This window comes from Radiomyces spectabilis (assembly GCF_025331425.1).
Source record: "Radiomyces spectabilis strain NRRL 2753 chromosome Unknown BYT42scaffold_9, whole genome shotgun sequence".
In the NCBI taxonomy this organism is placed as follows: domain Eukaryota; kingdom Fungi; phylum Mucoromycota; class Mucoromycetes; order Mucorales; family Radiomycetaceae; genus Radiomyces; species Radiomyces spectabilis.
Window position 1 is genome coordinate 1,443,513 of NW_026251934.1, and position 19,817 is coordinate 1,463,329.

The following is a 19,817-nucleotide window of genomic DNA, read 5'->3' on the forward strand; positions in this document are numbered from 1 at the left end:
ATTTTCCATTCTTCTTTTTCTGTAGTCATCTTTCTGTACCTTTTGTTTTATTATTATCTTTTTTTTCTTATTGTAATTATTGCTTGGTTTTGCGCGACCAGCTTCTTCTTTTTCTTCTTCATCACGTCATTGGTACTCATCATCTTGTTGTTACCATGGCTAATTCCAATGTCGCCGAGATTAAGCTGCGGGAACCGAGTGTTTCGTATTTTCCCGGCGAAACCGTTGCTGGGTCGGTCAAACTCAAACTATCCAAATCCGTCTCGGTAGGCGATATCCAGCTGGTGTGGTCCGGTAAAGTGATTGGATCTGTCCAAGGTCGAGCGCCTCAGACAACCTATCTCTTCAATACCACCTATCACGTACTGCCAAAGGCATTGAACAAATGGAAAAGCAAACAGGGTGACAGTATGATGTTCAGTACCGTGGACCACCCGCACCCTTTGAATCAAACACTGTCCAAGGGATGCCACAATCTATACTTCAACCTTCAAGTCCCATTGGATCTTCCCAGCTCCACCGAGGTAAGTTGACCAGAAAAAAATAGATAAAAAGACAATCCATATTAGTTTCGATGTACACAATCCTTCAACCTATAGAATAACAATAGCCTTTTCCTGCTTTTCCATCCGATATCTCAGTGATTTACACTGTGGAAGCCGTCGTCCTCGCCGCAGCGCAACCCACCGAACGCTTATGCAACACGTCGTGCGAAATCCCCATTGTGGAACGCGTACTTGTCTCTTCCGTCCCCCTCGGTCCACGCGAAGCCCTTTGCCAATGGTCGTCCGCAGACAACGCTTACATGGATTCTGTCTGTTTTAAAGCAGTTTTACAAAACTCGGAATGTGAAAGAGGTGCGTGCGTGTTTTCTGTGCGTTTTTGGATTGAAGAAAATAAATCAACCCGCGCATTCCTTCATTAGGAAAACCCTTGTTTCTCAAAGTCATGATGCTCTGTCAGAACCCCGATCAGTGGCAAGGAACCGTGGCCGGTCAAATATCCCTTCTTCGCATCATCGAGATCCACACCAGTGAAGGGTAATGTGATCAAAGAGCCGCTGATCTCGAGTCTGTTTGAATTGACGGTTTCAATTTGTAGTTGGCGTACGTTGCCAGTGGATGTGGTAAAGGAAGATCCGGTGCGATGGGGTTCGGACTACGACAACGCCGTCTGCGATATGGAATTCGATCTACCTCGTCACATTACTCCTACCATGAATCGGTGTGACATGTTGCGCGTCAACTACCAACTCAGACTGCATTTGAGTGTGAAAACGGAAGCCTCCGGTGTCATCCAAGGGGACAATATTAATTTCCCCATTGTCGTTGGTACGGTGTCGTCGCCGGCGGATGATCGTTCGAGTGATCAGCAAAGTATTGTATCCAATGGACAGCCAAAAGAGGAAGGCAAGAAACGGCGACTGATTTCCAACTGGATGAGAGGACTGCAGAAACCGGCCAAAGGCTCTATCAAGGCGCCAAAGCAAGACAGTAATCTTCCATCCCTTTTTTCCAGAATGTCAATGAGTCAGAAAGGAGGCGTAGGAGGAGGATCATCACCATATTCTCGATCATCGACTCCCGCTGCCAGTGGATTGCTGACACTTCAAGCTACGTCGAGTTCCATTATTTCGGCGCCATCCCACTATGATTCTCAAAGGCGATTATCGCAGCAATCAGCCCAGCATTCAAGCAGAACTATCCATGACAATGACTCACCGTATTCGCCTCCCTTGTCAAGAAATTCGAGCCGACAAACATCTCTATCTCACACCGTGGCGATCAATGGATCCACCATGGAATCGGTAGTAGCCCCATCAACCTTTACTTCCGCCCGACGAACCACCTCCTCTTCCACTTCGCGAACTCCCTCGCGGACCATCGCACGTGAATCGCTAGACGGCAATGACAGTGACAGTGACAGTTCGGCGGATGTGAGTTATTTTAATATCTTTGGGGACAGCGATGATGACGAAGTGCCCACCACCACAAGCACCTCCGTCACAGCCACCGTGCCATCTGCTCCATCATCCGAGAAAGAGGATGCAACCTCCATTGCGACCGACCCATATACGACTGGCGAACATGGCTCTCTTTCACCCAAAGAAAGACCTCGTTCCATTCATGCTCCTGGTTTACCCAATGGCCCGGACCATAACAACGCCGCATCAGCGAGTAAAACGGATACATCCATGATGTCACAAAAGCCGGATCTGGCTCAAGATGACGATATTGATTTTAAACCAGAATCCGTGTTGCCATCCACAGTGGGCGCCAATGCTCGTGTTCGTGTTCATAAGCCGAATGAATACATTTCGGATGAAAGCGACAGCGATGACGATTCGCCTATCTTCAGAATCATGAAATACCAAGAAAGACAACACCGTATCTATAACCCATAATCATTTCTACCGATAAAAAAAAACTCGATAAAAACCGTACAGTAAAGAAAAAATAAACCCCCTCCATCCCTGTTTCAGCTAGCTGGGACATGATTTTATCCCTTATCATCTTGCATGGGCCATATTTGGCTGCATAGTGCATCTTTGGTAGCGGAAACACTCCTCTTCGCTACATTTCAGCCTAGTTGTGTCCATTCTATCAGGGATCTGACGCTGGAAAAAGCTTCCAGGTAAATTTAGTTAGTCCCTTCAATGAACATGCACATATGCAAGAGCCGTGATGCTTATGGATAAGTCAACTGACCCTTTTGTCCACACCCCTTGAAAGTGGACAATCCGGCTGGACGAAATAAGGAAATGGTCTAGAATATTTTCCTCGGTTACCATATCTAGTAAATGCAATGGATCTGCTGTTGTTGTTTTATTTGCATGCTTTTGCTGTGCATTGGCTCGCCCTTGTGGGATGTCGATCCATCGGTGAGAACCGGTCAATGATACAAGCACGCAGTATGACTTGTGCCGCAAATCTTCTATTTGCTTATTTACCTCGGTGCGAGATACCTGTTGAAACGCTCTCATAGTCAGTTTATGAAGATCAATGAGCCGTAAAATCGTCATTGAATAATTTCAGTTTCCGATTTAAAGGGCAAGCTCTTTTTTTTTTTAAGTATCCAGGGTTTTTTTTTTTCATGTCGATAATTAGGTCCCTCTTTTAATTCCATCAAACTATACGTGAAATAATTTGATGAATCAATCCACTCACTCTATGCACAGACACGCATATTAGTTCATCAAAGTAGATGTTTACGTGGACGACGCATAACCGCTTACGCAGTAGGCTTTCGGGTGGTCCCAGAGTAGCCATTTTGGTGTGGGCAGCATAACAGATGGAGATAGGATAAGTAAGACGCATGAATAAAACAATGTTTGTATCAGTCAGCCACATCTTGCTTAGTATGATTCATTTTTTTAACTTGTTCTGATAGTTTAGCTTCCTATTATATAGAGCCATAGCTGATAAGCGTGCGGTATGCCGAGTATCTGGGAAGCATTATGAGACCGAGCTTTCCCCAATGGGGGGTGGTCTATGTTCCATTCGTCTGAGTTTCAAAAGGACACATGACGTCAAATCCGGCAAAATGGGAGGCAGTTGAAACCTTGATATCTTGGAAACCTAGAAACCTGGTTCTGAGGTATTTCTTTTTGTGTATTGGTTGATTTTTGATTACCTTTCCTATCGTATATCCAACTTTTTTCATTGATGCGAAGACATTTGAGATGACTTCGTCTACATTTTTCGACCTCAATCTTGATATTAAATTCGCCATCCTAAGTTATCTGGACAGTCGATCCATGGCCCGCTTGGGCCAAACATGCACTTACTTTGGTACGTTCGTCTCCACTTTTTTTTAACACTTCATCCCCTAAAAAACACTCTTCACCCCTCAACTCAATTTATCGAATCAATTTGTTGCTTTGGTGGAGGGTGTGGGGATTTACATTGCAATACAAAAAATTAACGTTTTGGACGAAAAATGTAGCGTCGCTTGTGCGTGGATTGTTTGCTTTTCAGTCAGTTCGATTAAACGTGCTTGGATACATGATGCAAGACAATCCGGAATCGATGAATTATCGAGCTGGAGTGACGGTGGGCAATATTTTCTATATGCCGTTCATGCGCGACGCTTCGGTGTGCTACACATTTGATATGCGTACGCAGCAGTGGGACTGCCATCCGATCAAACTCGTGAACATCGATCGACCAAACCCACTGATTACATGCGCTAGTGCAATTGGCGACAATATTTATCTTATTGGCGGGCGACGATTACACTCTTATACACTGTCAAATGCCATGCTCATTCTTAACATCAAAGACTTCACCTTGCGGCTTGTGGAGGATGCCACCGGTTATGCACCACGGCCTCGCCACGAACATACCGTCGATGCTGTCCAGGGACGTTATCTTGTAATGTTTGGTGGTCTGTGCTACAACTCAATCGGTAAGTGTGCAGCCGCTGAAGCTCGTGGTACACACGGATTGACATTTTTTTTCTTTGTTTCTCATTTAAAATTTGTTTCTGGTCTCCCTCGTTACCCCATGCAGGTGAAAATGACGTATTTGTTTATGATACTTTTGAGAACCGATGGTTCTTACCACAAATTCGAGGGTGAGTGGCAGGAAGAGAGTTTTGATGAGGGGAAAGAATGGAATTGTTTTGACATGTTATTTGCATGGGAGCGTTTTTGGTTGTATGTTTGGATTCGTGCTGACATGGTTTTTTTTGTACAAGGCCAATTCCTCATCTACGATTCGGTCATGCGAGTACAGTCAACGGGACGGATTTGTACATTTACGGAGGAGCCCAAATTGGCAATGATGACGGGTATGTCATGTTCAACGATCTGTACAAGTTGGACTGCAATACATGGACATGGTACAAGTATGAGCATCCGGATGTGGAAAAGTACATGCGACAGGAGATTGGACCGGCGAAAACCGACGATTGGGAGGAGACCAAGGATCATAATTCTATTTTCACGGCCGGGTTTGGACCGACGGATCGATTCCAAGCATGCATGTTTGCTTACAAGAATAAATTGATCGTATTTGGCGGATTGACGATCCGACACGACGAGGACGACAACGAATATATGTGGAACTATTCACTGGATGAAATCTGCGTATTCAATCCACGCTTACGACTGTGGACAACGATGGATGGTAATTGCCACGGCTTACCTGTAGTGTTATCTGACATGAGCACCGCTTTAATATCGCATGGTTGCGGCGGATTTTACGTCTATGTCATCGGTGGACGCAAAAAAGAGAGTGAAGAGAAACGCATGCGGATGGTCCATGATACCAGTACACTGACTGAGAAGCGGGAAATTAGCATGTCCATTGACGAAGCGGTACCGAAACAGTACATTGGCGACGACGCCCCTCTACTTCCATCCTCCAACTCCGGCACCCGTCGAGGATCTGCCGTGTCTCGTTGGAAAGGAAAAGCGCTCATCACATCCACCGGCAAAGCTGGGGGCGTCGATACTTACGATGCCAATTTCAATTCCGATCCTGCAAGTAGGTCTTCATATTTTATTAACACGACATCATAGATTTGGGGGTGGGAATAGGTTGGACGAGAGACAGATTTTGAGATAGGGCGAAAGGGGATGGGGCTATGGTTCGCATCAATACATAACTAAGACGCAATTAATTGCAGAAAATCGAGCTGGGGAAGATACCAATTCCAAAAATCAGACGAATAGTCATGAAATGACGGCGCAACCCAAAAATACCGAATTATCTCGAACGATCGAATATTTTCTTGCAGCCACGGAACGCGATATTCCTATTTCACATACAGAGATGGGAGAAGAGGTGTCTTCCGAGTCGACTGAAAGCACGCCAGAAATGTCCAGTTCAGGCGACGCTTTAACGTCTGGCACGACGACATCGAGTGATCCGGCGGTCGGTCAACATTTGTACACGAATTACGAATCTCAAAGCGTGACGCCCCGTTTTGGGAAAGGCAAGTTGCCATCCGATAATAATAATAACGACCAACTAGCCATCGGGGATCCAGATACCACTTTTGACACGTCGACCTTGTTCACGAATAATGAAGATTCACTGGTGGACTCTCGCCGACGATCATTGAACCCGCAAAATCAACAAGCCAAAATCTATCCTTGTACAGTCGTTCTTTACTTTGGCGAGTAGAAAAAGAAAAAAAAAAAAAAAACCAAATCAAGTTTGTTAATCCATTCGGCAAATCCGCGAATCTGCCAGCTAGAATGTTGCTCCATGTATGGCTATAGTATTTCTTATTATGTCCTTTCATCTTTCTGTTTCTTACTACTGTATATTCATCGAAGGATGACCTCATGTAGGCCATCATTAAAAAAATTTGCATCCCTCGCTCCCTTTTCCTTCAATTCTTCACCCTTTTCATAAATGTAAATAAAAGCAACAAGCGATATTAGAAAAACTGATCGGTAAACAATCACAGGATTAAAATCAAATGAAAAAAATGCATACTAGGAAAAGAACAAACGATAAGTAATGATATTACAGAAAAAGGAAAAAAAAAAAAAGGAACAAGGAAACAACGGAATAGAAAGCTCTGAATCAAAATGAAATATATATATCAAAGAAAAACAGAAGGAAAAAAAAGGGTTCAACATGCATGACAATTCATGATGTTTGTGACAAAGATAAATAAAAAACGAGATGAAGCAAAGAAAACCAAGAAAGAGAGGGTATGCGATCAGTAAGAGGAGGGACAGAAAATAACAGAAACAAGGGGGAAGAAAGTGGGTCACTAGTAGTATTTGCCTCGAGCATACGCATCGTTATAGGCATCATCTCCATCACGACCGTAAGCATGATGTTGTCGGTACATATCGTAGCTATCATAGCGGCTGCCGGGGGGTTTACCGCCATACGTACTGTTGGCATCCTCCTTGTAGTAATCGCCAAAATGATTGTAAGATCCGGCGGTGGTGGGTGTATCGGGGGAAATAGACATGTCGTCGAGTTTAATGCCTGATTTTCTTCGTCGACGACGTTCTTCTTCGTCATCGTCACGGCCGTAGATTGATCGCGTGCACAGGACGGTGATGCCGTTGCAAATACACAGCACTTCGATTGCCAAAGCGACGAAAATCACCAAGTACAATTTACTGAAACTCGAGTTGACATATTGTCTCAGCACCGCATAACATGGTGGATTCATCACCGCCCCTGATCCCGCCGCGCACTGATCCGTAGGCGCAGGATTATCCGACACCGTATTAAATCCACAGCATGAAAACTATCAAGACCAAAAATTCAGGGCGTAAGAGACAGACAACTTTTTTTTTTCTTCTCTTTGCGTCGCAGCCGAAAAAGGTACTTTACATCGTTTTGGAGTTCAGCGCGCGATTGGATGGAGGCATTACCCCACAAACTGGCAAGGTATTGAACGGGATCGCCACTTTTCTGATACACTTTCACTCCAATGATGACTTGAAAGACGAGCGCCACAAACACAATCACCAGATAAATGATAACCAACGATCGTCGTTTAATAAACGCAGCTATCATACCAACGAGAGCCGCCACGATAATGATCGCGCCCAAAACCGCAATTACTAAAATACCATCCTTTGTCAGTCAACCCAAAATAGAATTCGTGCCAAATCATGTAATGAAAAAAAAAGAGGACGCCAGGGAAAGCCAAATGTAGGATGATAACAAGGCACGAATCCAAAATTCCATGCATGAAAAAAAAAAGGACTGACTGAAAAAACTTACATGTGAAATAAATTTGTGGGAAGAGTGTGGCGCCGTGAAACTTGTCTTCATATCCAATGAGACCGAAAGCGATAAAAGCGACGCCCAGACATGCGCACAGTGAATTGGTGGTAACTGTGTACAACTTGCTCAGTCTAATAAATTTTTTTCATTCAGCCTTATTTCGCTTTCCATACACGTATAAGAAAAAAAAATCAGGAGAAAAAAAAGAGGAAACAAAGAAAAAAAAAAAAGAAAGAAAAGCACAAGAGCACCAGCGAGGAGGTCAAAACACGTAAATAAAAGGGGGAAACTGGTGAACATCGCCATGGTTGCCATGGAATTCAGTGTCTTGGAAACAAGTGAGAAACTACCTTGCACAACAAGTGGCCATGGCAAAGGAAATGGAATGGCGGCTGTTAAACTAAAGAATGGAGAAAGTATATACACTCGGTCGATAAAATGAGTGGAAAGACACCAATGTCGAAACGGAAAACGGCGCAAAAAGGTGAAAAATGAGCGGTTGGTGGTAACAAAAAAGAACGACAGTGGGGCGTGGCACGCCGATTAGAGCAAAAACAAAAAAAAAATTAAAAAAAGTAAATTAAAAAGGAACAAGGAAAAAGGGAAGAGAAGAATAAGAGAATAAAAAAAAAGCGCTCAGAAAAAAAAAAGTAAATAAAAAAAAGGATAGCGAGTGGGCAAAAAAAAAAGTTAGTCGGTTCCAATGGTGTCTTTGTAAAACGAGCATCGTATCCAAGAACACTTTGGGTAATGGACTAATATATGAGTAGGCAATATACTAGAATTCGAGCTATCCTGGTCTTATAGATCAAGATGCTTTCATTTGGTTGCAAGAGGTCACTGAAGTTGTGTTTCAATAGCTTCATCCACTGATATTCTTTTTCTCCAGCGGTGGAGTAGTTACATCCAATTTTTTTGATTGCTTTTTCCTTCTTTTTTACTCTTTTTTTTTTTTTTTTTGCTCTACATTATTCTGTGCAACATGCGCTTTTTTTAACCATTTTTTTTAATCAGGTCGACAAATCACGTAGCATGAAAGAAATGCTATTCGACTGCCGACGGAACAGATATGGAGTATTGCACCACCGTTATTGTCACACATCATTTCGTCTCCGTTATCACTTTTTCCTGCAAAAAGAAAATGCGCAGTGGTCCTTGTCCCAAATCCATTCATAAATCTTTGACCGCTGCCATACAACCATACTTTCGGCAAGGATATCGTTAGACGATCATTTTACTGCTTTCATTAACTGGAGACTCCAATGTTTGAACTGGACGATTGATTGGCTAATCCACGATCGCTCTAATGTTTAAATTGAACAATAGTTGGGCTTCTTTTTAATTTAGGACCAAACCAAGTTTAAAAATAGCAAATCATTTGACTGCTGCTTTTTTTTTTTAATTACTGCACCACCTTGTTGGAATTAGGGTCATCTGTTAGTCTTTGATGGTGTCTAGCTTTGCAAAAAAAAAAAAAAAAAAAAAAAAAAAATTACAAGGCCTACTATTCTCCTCAAGAAAAATACACACGACATGCTATTCAGTTGCAATTGATTCTCAGGCAGCGACACCATAATAAAATCGAATTATTCGAATGGCGATGGAATGAAGGTATCAGAGAATCTGATTGGCCCGAATGGTTGCCTCTGCGTCTGGCTACCCACAGCTTGATGATGCTTTATACAAAAAGAATACAAGTAACCAACTGTCTTGTTTTAATTGCTTTTTGTCTGAAAAAAAAAGAGCAGGGAAAACAGGATCCTTTTTGTAAACCACTTTCTTACTGTGTGTGTGTGTGGAGAACGGAATACCGGTGAGTTTTGTACTGGCCCTCTTGGGTTCAGGAACCTGACACAGGAACAGCCCAGACGCGCGGCCATTCGACTTGATTTCTGATCAGGCTTGCATCTGTAGCAATATTTTGACAGGGTAACGGAAGTCAAGGCATCGTTAAAAGACGAAACATCGAACAGGATGGTAGGCGCTATGCCCAGTTGTGCGAGGTTCGAAAACTCCAAAACAACGGATCTGAAGCACGTACCGGCTTACCAAGAATTGTGTTATGAGCCGCGCGTTCCGCTTTACCTCGTGCGTATTCTGTATGTTTGTAATAAACATATTCACGTATATTACTTTTTGGGATTAATTTCTTTCCTTTGCTGAGATGGGCTTTTTATTCATATGGGTGAGGAAAGGAACATACAGCATCTTATTAGTTATTTATTGCTTTGGTGCAGTAGTAGTAAGTTTGTCTGGTTGAACCGCCAAATCATCAGAGACTGGATAACTACCATTATCAAGTATTCGAGATAACACGTTCAAAGACTTGATTCCATGTTTTTCTTCATACAGTATATCTTGTTCAATGAAACTTTTGATAGTGGGCAAAGTTATGCTTTAGTTTCTTTGTCAAATGATGGGATACGCTTCATATTGAGTGCTTCTGTTAAGTTGGGGAACTTGATTGCATTTTTTTTTTTTTATATCAAGTTCAAGCTAAAAAAAACGGAACACGTGTGACCGAAATGGGATGTTGATGATAACCTGTTGGCATCTCGATCGATTGACTGTTTTTGAGACTAAAAGATGGGGTTGATAAGAATCTTTTTTTCCTTGAGCCATGTAAAAAGTGAGAATGTAGCCATGACGCTCTTTGTTTCAATCACTGTTGCCTGGTCATGACGATCCGTCCCCCGGCTCATCATGTTGAGGCTATCACATCATACAATACGGGTGACACAAATTAGATGGGAACTAATCAAAATCAGCGACAAGTGATCATCATCATGCTGAAGTAAAAATAAAGTTTAGAAAATCGATGATTCTTTGTTTTGGTTTGAAACCGACATGGACAAAAATAAAGCATGATATTTATATGTACAAACAGATGGTAAAAAAAAGAAAATGGGGTCTTAAAAAGAAAGATGCAGGGGGGATATAAAGAAAAGAAATAAAAAAAAGGGCGAGACGGCAAGTAATGGAAAATGAAACATGGCAAAAAAAAAGGAAACGACGAGGGATGGATATGGTGGGAGAAGAAGGAAAGCCCTCATGATGGATGATAAAACGATTTAGCGAGACGATTGACCGATGCCCCCTTTGATCCAGCTTCCATTCTGAGAAAAGCGGACAAGGATGGCGGCTGTGTCTAGACATTGTTGCTCATTTAATTCTCGTGCTTGAATGAGCGAATGGATCGCCAAAATCGCTTTTGGATCTCCGGATTCAACAATGTGGGCAACACAGTCCGCCCATGTGTTAGACGAAAGTGTGAGTCCTGACGGTACACTCTTTGATGGCTTAGGTCGGCCTTGCACGACATACGTGCAAAGGGTGGCGACAAATTGAAGGTTGACAAATCGGTCGAGGTATTGGGGACGATGATTTGTCAAAGTGCGGATGGCCAAGGCCGATTGGAGTAGTTGGCCCCCTCCCAGGAACGGGTCCAGTTCGACTTGATCGTGTTCCTGGGACTGTTGTGATCCTAAGCTCATGAATCGAATCGCCAATAACGTGAGGGATCCCAACCGTTGTTGCGACGATTCAAAAGGCAGTTTGACCCATTCCGCCATGTACGTTTGCAGTAAATCGTGCTTGCTTTTCAGTAACAGTTTTACAGCCGAATGAAATGTATTGTCGCCTTCCATTTTGCCATCGAAACGCGGATCGGCGCTTACAAGATCGAGTAACAAGGTTTCAAGCGATTGGGCACTACTGGTTGACGACGTGGTTCGGTCGCCAATCAACGGCTCTGACAATGGTTCGATCAATTCAGAAACCGGTAAATGGGTGCTCGCCAAATAAGCGAGACTTTGTGTGACAATGTCGGGCAACCGTTTTTCGAGTCCAAAAGCGAGATGAACTAACGGCTGGAGCTGGGATCCCGCCGAATCCGATAAGCTGGACTGATAAAAATAAGTGTCGACCAACGTATCCAATCCGAGACGAACCAGTTCACCGTCGAAAAACATCAGATAGTCACCGTAAGCTCTAAAGAAAGAAGAAAAAACAAAAAGGTTGGCATGTCGTCATAAGAACGAGACAACGCCCCGTCGTACAGATGATATTTTTCTATCCTTACGATGAATGACCCAAATGTTCCTGCCAGTTGTCTTGATGGATGGTTGCATGGACACTTCGCAGGGATTGAAGGTTGCCCTGAACCGTATAATAGACCTTTTCCAACTGGGCTTGACTGGCTTTTAAAAAAATAATAGAACAATAGCTGTGAGTACACTTATTCACTGTCCATCGTAGTTTATTCCATGTCTACTTACCACCCAAGTCGTAAAGGCATACAAGCACGCGTGTAAGCACATTGGGTCGATCACGGTATTCCATCTGATAAAGGGAATGGTGGTAACGGATAAGGTCAGTTAGCCGCGCAACGTTGTTGGGCGTGGCACTGGAGGGAGCATCATGAATACGGTCCAAAGGGTATCGATGCCATGTAGACGCTGGTTCACTGGTCGTAATCATCATGACAAAATAGGAAAATAGAAAGAGGAAACGAAAAAAAAGAAGAGAATGATCCACAAAGAAAAGAGGTGCCAATTTTATAGGCAATAAAAAAGAACCTTGTGCCAAATCGGAGCTTTGGAGGGTCCAGCCTGGAAGGAAAAAGATAAGCCAAATTTGAGGGCCGACTTTCCCAATTCGCTGTGAGACGTGAAGGGTGATCGCCCAAAGATTCAAGCTCCACCTCCGCGCACTAAAATAAAAAAGAAGGACCATCATTGTTTCTATTATTACATGAGCCCACCGGCTGGCTCCTCCTGAATCCAATTGGCACAGCACCCGTCAAAAACACCAAAAAAAAAAAAAAACCAGCTCCCTGATTTTTTAGATACTGTTAAGATCGACGTGATGAATTTATCAACGATGATTGGCTTGTTTTTTATCTCGCCCAATCGGTTCTTTTTTGGGTTTTCAAGGAAAATGGGATGACAAAAAAAATTGCAGATCTCGTCATGCAGTTTATCAGGCAGCTATGGAGGTTTCTGGTTTTTTTTTGGGCTACTCTTTTGTTTGGGAAGCTGCACGGATGGCAGTATTTTTCCCAAGCTCTTTTCTTAAAACAGACATGACTTATCATCAGCACAAGATATGTACCATGTCGGGTAATGCAGAACAAATAAAGAACAAGTCAATTTTCCAGAAATAGAATATCATAGTCAATCCAGTATTTAACGGGGCATCATTCTTTTTTTCAATGTTGGCTGTCAAAATACCCAATCTTCATCGCCTTGTTCTTCCGAAGCCGTTACCGCGGCCATGATCCATTGCATGGATCCGGGCACCCAGGTTCCTCCTCCTCCTCCTCCTCCTCCGCCTGCGCCTTGTCGCGGTAGAGGAGGGTGATGGACAGGTCGTCGATTCGCCGCTTTGGTCTTGTATTTGCTCACATACGATCGCCAGCACGACAGTGAACAGAATCGTTGCTTCTGAACGACGGACGGATGACCACGATACGTTTTCAGACTCACCGAACTCACCCATTCCTTCACATACGGTTGGCCGCATTGCCGACAAGAGAAAATATGATGAATGTCCGCCACCACACGATCCGGCCACAATGCTGTAGCTTTTGGTGATAAATCATGCTGAGTATTTAACAGTGTTCGAAACGCTAGTTCACGTAGAGAATGAAGAAGATGACACGGAGGCGGCGACCAGCCGTAACCATCCCCCGTATTTTCATCGGTAGTGACATCATTTGTTTGCTGTATTTGCAAAGAACCTACGTCATGCTGTTGCTCTCCCGGTTCCCCTTCCTCTTCTTCTTCTTGGTGTTCTTCTTCGTGATGGATTAGTAAACTGGTAAAGGGGCCATGGGATCGATTGTTGCCATAGAGTCTCAGTGACTGGGCGTGAAATGAGAGGTAATGATCAATATAGGCATCGTTGTCCGGCAAAGGCTGAATGCCTGGTTTGGAGGGCCACGTGGTTGGTGAAGCATGCGTGAGGTAGTCTACTTTGGCAAAGGTCATTTCGTCGGAGTTCTTGGTGGTCGCAGAATGCTGGTGATGGACGATCCATGGACGCCCGGCCATGTGTCGTAGCATATCTTTGAAAGTCTTGAGTGAATCGGAGATCTGGCGTTGTTGTTGACCGACAAAGTCGTGGGTCAATGGGTTGCCGGTGAGAAGAACACTGGTGCTGCGCTTTTCCAGGATATCGGATGGAATGATGCAGAGCTGATTCTCGCACACGTTGATTTGGCTGAGGGCGAGACGGGCCAAATCAATGGGTAAACTGGTGAGTCGATTGCGGGACAGATCTAGCGTACTGAGATGCTGAGATTGGGCAATGGAACTGGGCAGATGGCGAAGGGCGTTGTTGGAGGCGTTCAGGTAACTTAGTTTGGGGAAATTCAGATAGTCTGGCAACGCCTTGAGTCGATTGTGGGAAATGTCCAATAGCTCGAGGGACGGCATGGCGACGATGGCTTCCGGAATTGTTTCCAATTGGTTACAATTGAGCAGCAAGTGACACATGGATTGCCAAGCAGCGATGGTGGCAGGAATCTGCCGGATAGAGTTGGCCACCACGCGTAATCGCACGAGGTTCGGTAGACACCGTGGCATTTCCTCTGGCAAATGCGACAATTGATTCTCTGAAAGAATCAGCACTTGAAGCTGCGGTAGTTGGTACAGAACGGGCGGAACCGCCTTTAGACAATTGCCCGATACGTTGAGCGTTTTCAGCTGTGTCAAGGACGCCATCGACCCAGGTAAACTCTTCAAGTGATTGCGCGAAATGTCCAGTTCCACTACCCTCGACCACGTACTTGGATCATGCAAACTATTCTTTAAATCGTACCACAAATCATCGGCATTGTTCAACCCGCGGCGTCGAAGGACCAGCACACCCTGATCTTCTTGATTTTCACGGCTGGACAGTTTGTGTTGTGTTTTAGCACTCGTTATGGTAGTAGCAACATGACCCTTATCGGCCGTCGCATGGTTGACATGACTTGCCGTGTGAGAAATGGATGTGTTATTGGAGGCGAAAGTGTCTACGGAAGGAAATGTTTCCACCGCAGCGGACGCCATGACCCCCGTCAATGGTTTACCACTAGCAAGATATGTCATGACAGTTATGTAGATAGAAGCAGTGGGAAAATAAAGGGAAAGATCGAGATGACAAATACGATAAAGATGACGGGTGCGCTACTGAGAGTCGTATTCAACCGTATAGGTGGAGAAGGGGAAAGAAATAGAAATGGAGAAAAAGAAGAAAGGACCTTTGGAAGAAGAACGCAGAAAAAATGAGCATCTGATAATGGAATATGAAAAAAAAAAATTCCACAGCGTACCCGCTAATCTGATGTGAAATTCATGCATGAACACAAGGGGGAGAAAAAACGGACGGAGGCCAAAGGCAATTTGTTTGGATCATGCGGCTGAAAAAGCCGGAAAAAAAACAAGCCTAGGCATGTTTCTCCACCACCCTTCCTACCTATTTCTATCTTGTTTTTTTTCCCTTCCAACCCAAGATGATATCAGCATGATTTACCGCAATCACACGCCAGCAGAAGAATAATTTGATTTGCGCTTTTTAGGCCAAAAAGTCCCCAATCGGGCTGCTCACCCATGAATGAAAAAAAAAAAAAAAGAATGTCGTATCTTGTCGTTGCTCCTAAAAAGTCACGTGGCCACTCAAAGTGTCATCACACGAATGTCATGTTGAATCATCCTTCTCCCTATTATTTTTGACCTTGTGCCCCCCAATTGAACAGCCTTTATCAAAGTGATTTGGTGGATTTTTCTGTCAATACTTTTTGGTTTGATTAGATTAGATTGGATTTTTTCTTCCGATGGGCTTTTTTCGATTCAAGTATCCATCATGACTTAGCTTCATTTTTATTATATTCTTCTTGCATGGTTGCTATCAAATTCCATTGAATAACAGGCAATTCCCAAATCTATGGATTGAAAAAGCGGTGTACAGTGGTGACACGCTAAAACGACGAGGGGTCCCGGAAAGTTCAAGGTATGCGTGTGCAACTTTGAGTGCGAGCACAAGGAGGGACAGTGAAATACCCATTGTGATGCCAATGGAATGACAAATGAAATATTGTTCCATAAATACTAAATTGCACTATACAACGCGCCTTACAGTTTACAGAATGACACAAATGCGTATGAACCTATATATATTCTTCACAAGCCTTTCATCAAAACGAAAGAAAACAAAAAGGTGTACGAATAGATTGCTTCCAAAGGTGCAATAAAATAATGATTATATGTATTGACAATATATGATGGTATAAAAAATAATAAGCAAATGTGGATAGCAGCGAGGAAACATAATGCAGGAGATCATTCTACAGCTGATATTTATCGCTTTGGATGAGGCTTTTGGTTCAGGACGGTTTTGCTGTGCATTCGTGTGAACAGACCAATGTCATTGTGACATGAGGGACATGTATGCTGAACATCTTGGCATGAACCCAAACAGTAAGGCAGGAAACATAAACCGACAGGAGCACAACAGCATAACACACAGGCGATCAAATGAGTCTGATCACCGGCAACATGCTGGGTGTCCGTTTGTACTTGAGTGCCACAGTGAGGGCAAACGAGGAGTTGTGGCATCTCACCGAGGACCAACGAAACGACGGGAGCAGCAGCAGCGGGGTACGGAGACGGTTGAGCGGGTGCTGTGGATCCAGCCACATGGAGTGGATAAGCCGGCATATTCGATGGGACAGGTTGACCAGGCGCTACGGAGCCTGCTGCCTGAGCAGGATAAACAGGCATACTGGACGCTGAGGCTTGACCAGGGACCATAGGTCCTTGTCCCTGAGTAGTGTGGTAAACGGGCATACTGGAGGGTGTGCCAACTGCGGGAGAACCCATGGCAGATGGACAATAAGCCGGAGGACTATCAGGCATCATCACAGGCGATTGCGGGCCCGAGGCAGGCATGGGTTGCTTGGCATCCATAGTTGATGGTAATCGAAAGAAAAAAGAAAAGAAGTAGAGATCAGAAAAAGAAAAAAGAAGAAAAGATGAACCCTTTCAAAAAGTTATATAAATAAAGAAGAAACGGCCATATAAGGTAGCTTTACAGATTCTCAGTTGCTGATTTTCTGGTTTGTGTCACTCTTGTGAAATGCTGAGCCATCTATCTCTGCGCCACAATGATACTGAATCCGCTTACTTTTTTTCCCGGGTCTTTGGGAAGTGACGATGATGATGATGATGATGTTTTATTTATGGACATTTTTTATTGAGAGTGATCAGGGGTAACGGGAGGTTTGGAGGGTTGGATGACCAGCATGTTCTTTAGGGCGCGTACCGCAAATACCGTCAAACCGATGCCCGCCCAATCTTCATCTTGTAAACCGGATAAATCACCGACCGTCATGATATCCTGATCTTTTAGTTTGGCGGCCCATTCCATGGCTTTTTCCCGGTTACGATTCGTCGCCACTGCCGTGTCTCGTACAAAATCATCAATGGAAACGTCAGCGGCATAGCCTGATGGGATTTTTTGGTTGTTGGCGTCAGTCAACTCAGCCTTTTCTAGGTCATACGATCCTCATTAGTTTTACCTTTGGAAATGGGGTATGGAGAGGCGTCTTGATCGTTTTCACCGTACGATCCCGTGTCAGGACTTTGTACACTACAAGTCCAAGTCCTAATCGCGGGTGAGTGAACAAGATTGTACCAGCCTCATTTTCTTCCGAGTCAGAAAACGGGGTTTCTTCTCTCACCTTGAGCGCTTATGGTTGGCCAGTCGGTCTATTTCCTGTGTCACTTGGCAATACCGTTCTTCAGCTTGAATCATTTGCTGTTCCAAGGTTTCCCTTCGTTTTTCCGACTCCGCCATCCGTTCCGTCATTCGTGCCAATTCTTCTTTGGCATTGGCGAGCTCGGTACGAATATCCTTTTCCCGGCGCCACACTGCATGGGTATCTTGAATGCTGAGCTTGTCGTCCTCTCCATTTTTACAAATGTCACGCAGAATTCGATTAATCTCGTCCGTAATCCACTGCTGATACCGCTCGGGCAACACATTTTCATCAATCTGTTAAAGTCGCAATGAGCTATTTTTCTCCAGTGGATCCCCCCTCGAAACAATTTACCATCTCTGTAACCACTTCAGCGGCGGTATCCTTTTCCTATAGATGAGAGAAAAGCATCATGGTGGTGAGTGGGCCCGACGGGTCGATCCAGTAAAGAACATGGCCTTTTTTTCAGCTGCTGTTAAACTTACGATATTAAACTCGAATTTGACTGATAATTTATCAGATCCTTTAAAGACGACTTGAAGAGTTAAAATCTTATGAGATGGATCTGTTGCGAGTAATACCACATCCGGTTCGACGGCCAAGAAAGAGCTTTCAAGCAATTCCTGAGCCGATAACCTGGCAACATGAACGGAAATGGGCGTTAGTGAACTTGTTGAAACACATTGTAATGAAAGTATGGCAACGAGCGTCATTTCACCTCTCATTTTCGTCAATGGATAAACAATTGTTAATGACCTCGAGGACCTGCTGATCCTGTACTTTGCTTAGAGATTCTGGCTTGATATGCTAAGCGCAGCGAATACCCCAAAAGAGACAGGATCCGCAGAAAAAAAGAGCAGAGAAATAAGCTTGTTTTGTTGGAGAAATGACGGGGTCCAAAATAAAAGAAAATAAAATCATCATAAAGAAGGCTTACTTGCGAAACTTTCTTATAGATCTGCGCTGCATTGCTGCATTCCGAATAAGGATATTCACTGGTGACCATTTCCAAGAGACACATGCCGAAAGCATAAAGATCGACCTTTTCGGAATAGCCTCGTTCTTCATACATTTCCGGGGCCATAAATTCGGGGGTTCCAATCAATGTGTATTTCTTTTTGCCTAACCACAAGTTTTCGGCCGTGCCCATATCGCCAATTTTGATTTCACCGTGTGCGCCATTGATAAATATATTGTCGCATTTGATGTCACGGTGAATGATGGGCGGATGATGCGAATGCAGATACGCCAACCCTTTGAGTATTTGGCGACTCCATCGTTTGACAATTTTGGATGTCGGTATCGACAACTTGCGAATATATTCACGCAACGTGCCCGAAGTCATCAGTTCAGTAACAAACACGAACTCCGTTTGAGACTCGCCTATCCATGCATCGTGAAACGCAATAATATTGGGATGTCGCACAGATTTTAAAATTTCAATTTCATGTCCCATGTCCTTGTCATCATCTCGCTCGCCAATCTATTTCGTAAAAATAAAAATAAGGACAAAGCAAAGATAGAAAGAAAACAGTACGAGATTTAGAAGCAGGTCCGCAGCTCTAGATATATGCACGACCAATGACTCGTTCGAAAAAAGTAGTAAAAAAAAAGTGTGCCAGAAGAAGCAGCATCTCGTACCTGCAATACGTTCCAAGCAACTTCATAGCCTTCGTCTCGGTCAATGGCTTTGTGAACCACTTTAAAGGCGCCCTTGCCCAGCAGTGTGTTGAGTCGACCGTATCGTTTGTGAGGTGAGATCTCGACCACCTGCTCCGTGGTGTAGGCATAGGAATGATCAATGAGGTCGCCGTTCGTCAGTTGCTGCTGTTGCTGCTGATACCATTCGTTGTTACTTTGATCCATCTGTGCTAGCTGATAGGAAATTTGATCAGCAATCGTCTTTGGTCCGTGCAGGTCCATGGAGGTGCTGTTGGATGACTCCATCAGCGCGGAAGTTAAAATTGAGGCGGGATGCTGCATCGCTTGATTGAACTCCATCATCAGAGCTTCCGCCGCCAATGGTTCCGGCAGCATCGATAAATTCGGTTGATGTTGCGCTTCTGCCATTTCGACAATCAATCCAAACCAAATCAATCCAATACAAAGAGATACAGAAATCCGCAACCGACAATCACTCTTGTAAACTGGCGTTGCTGAAAGAATAAAAGAAAAAAAAACCGAAAGCAAAGGAGAAAAAAATAAAAAGCAGAAAAAGAAGTAATGAGCTGTAAAAAAGATAAAAAAAAAGTAGTATTGGAAAACAATCCAAGAAAATGTTAGCTCGGTGACATTCTGGGAAAAAATCCCAATAAGCGGACCGAGGGTAAGAGTAGGACATAAACATCCCATCTGTTGGGGGGAGA

At 43.9% G+C, this 19,817-nt stretch overlaps 7 protein-coding genes across 7 annotated transcripts; 2 read left to right on the forward strand and 5 right to left on the reverse strand.

Moving 5' to 3' along the window:
- The first annotated feature begins 2 nt into the window (after positions 1-2).
- Positions 3-2,694, forward strand: BYT42DRAFT_577084 (uncharacterized protein). The gene is made up of 4 exons (XM_051569124.1): positions 3-524; positions 611-857; positions 926-1,040; positions 1,102-2,694. The coding sequence occupies exons 1-4, from the start codon at positions 156-158 to the stop codon at positions 2,402-2,404; spliced, it is 2,034 nt and encodes a 677-aa protein (XP_051421900.1). The 5' UTR covers positions 3-155; the 3' UTR covers positions 2,405-2,694.
- A 1,376-nt stretch (positions 2,695-4,070) lies between these two features.
- BYT42DRAFT_499278 (uncharacterized protein) lies at positions 4,071-5,524 on the forward strand (the record flags this gene model as incomplete). Its single annotated transcript, XM_051564626.1, has 3 exons — positions 4,071-4,407; positions 4,512-4,575; positions 4,699-5,524. The coding sequence occupies 3 exons, from the start codon at positions 4,071-4,073 to the stop codon at positions 5,522-5,524; spliced, it is 1,227 nt and encodes a 408-aa protein (XP_051421901.1).
- Positions 5,525-6,408: 884 nt separating this feature from the next.
- Positions 6,409-8,341, reverse strand: BYT42DRAFT_577090 (Tetraspanin family-domain-containing protein). The gene is made up of 4 exons (XM_051569125.1): positions 8,060-8,341; positions 7,707-7,840; positions 7,311-7,543; positions 6,409-7,224 (listed from the first exon to the last, which is right to left on the reverse strand). The coding sequence occupies exons 1-4, from the start codon at positions 8,077-8,079 to the stop codon at positions 6,733-6,735; spliced, it is 879 nt and encodes a 292-aa protein (XP_051421902.1). The 5' UTR covers positions 8,080-8,341; the 3' UTR covers positions 6,409-6,732.
- Positions 8,342-10,510: 2,169 nt separating this feature from the next.
- Positions 10,511-12,314, reverse strand: BYT42DRAFT_577102 (uncharacterized protein). The gene is made up of 3 exons (XM_051569126.1): positions 11,987-12,314; positions 11,791-11,908; positions 10,511-11,699 (listed from the first exon to the last, which is right to left on the reverse strand). Exons 1-3 carry the CDS (start codon positions 12,189-12,191, stop codon positions 10,781-10,783), a joined length of 1,242 nt encoding a protein of 413 aa, XP_051421903.1. The 5' UTR covers positions 12,192-12,314; the 3' UTR covers positions 10,511-10,780.
- Positions 12,315-12,569: 255 nt separating this feature from the next.
- BYT42DRAFT_535894 (uncharacterized protein) lies at positions 12,570-14,296 on the reverse strand (the record flags this gene model as incomplete). The annotated part of the gene is made up of 2 exons (XM_051565478.1): positions 12,570-13,467; positions 13,528-14,296. The coding sequence occupies 2 exons, from the start codon at positions 14,294-14,296 to the stop codon at positions 12,932-12,934; spliced, it is 1,305 nt and encodes a 434-aa protein (XP_051421904.1). The 3' UTR covers positions 12,570-12,931.
- A 1,616-nt stretch (positions 14,297-15,912) lies between these two features.
- On the reverse strand, positions 15,913-16,888 carry BYT42DRAFT_577106 (LITAF-like zinc ribbon domain-containing protein). Its single transcript, XM_051569127.1, has one exon. It carries the CDS (start codon positions 16,658-16,660, stop codon positions 16,052-16,054), a length of 609 nt encoding a protein of 202 aa, XP_051421905.1. The 5' UTR covers positions 16,661-16,888; the 3' UTR covers positions 15,913-16,051.
- Position 16,889: 1 nt separating this feature from the next.
- On the reverse strand, positions 16,890-19,757 carry BYT42DRAFT_577109 (kinase-like domain-containing protein). Its single transcript, XM_051569128.1, has 8 exons — positions 19,093-19,757; positions 18,389-18,934; positions 18,170-18,258; positions 17,937-18,087; positions 17,806-17,841; positions 17,434-17,747; positions 17,272-17,357; positions 16,890-17,197 (listed from the first exon to the last, which is right to left on the reverse strand). The coding sequence occupies exons 1-8, from the start codon at positions 19,519-19,521 to the stop codon at positions 16,944-16,946; spliced, it is 1,905 nt and encodes a 634-aa protein (XP_051421906.1). The 5' UTR covers positions 19,522-19,757; the 3' UTR covers positions 16,890-16,943.
- Between the last annotated feature and the right edge of the window lie 60 nt (positions 19,758-19,817).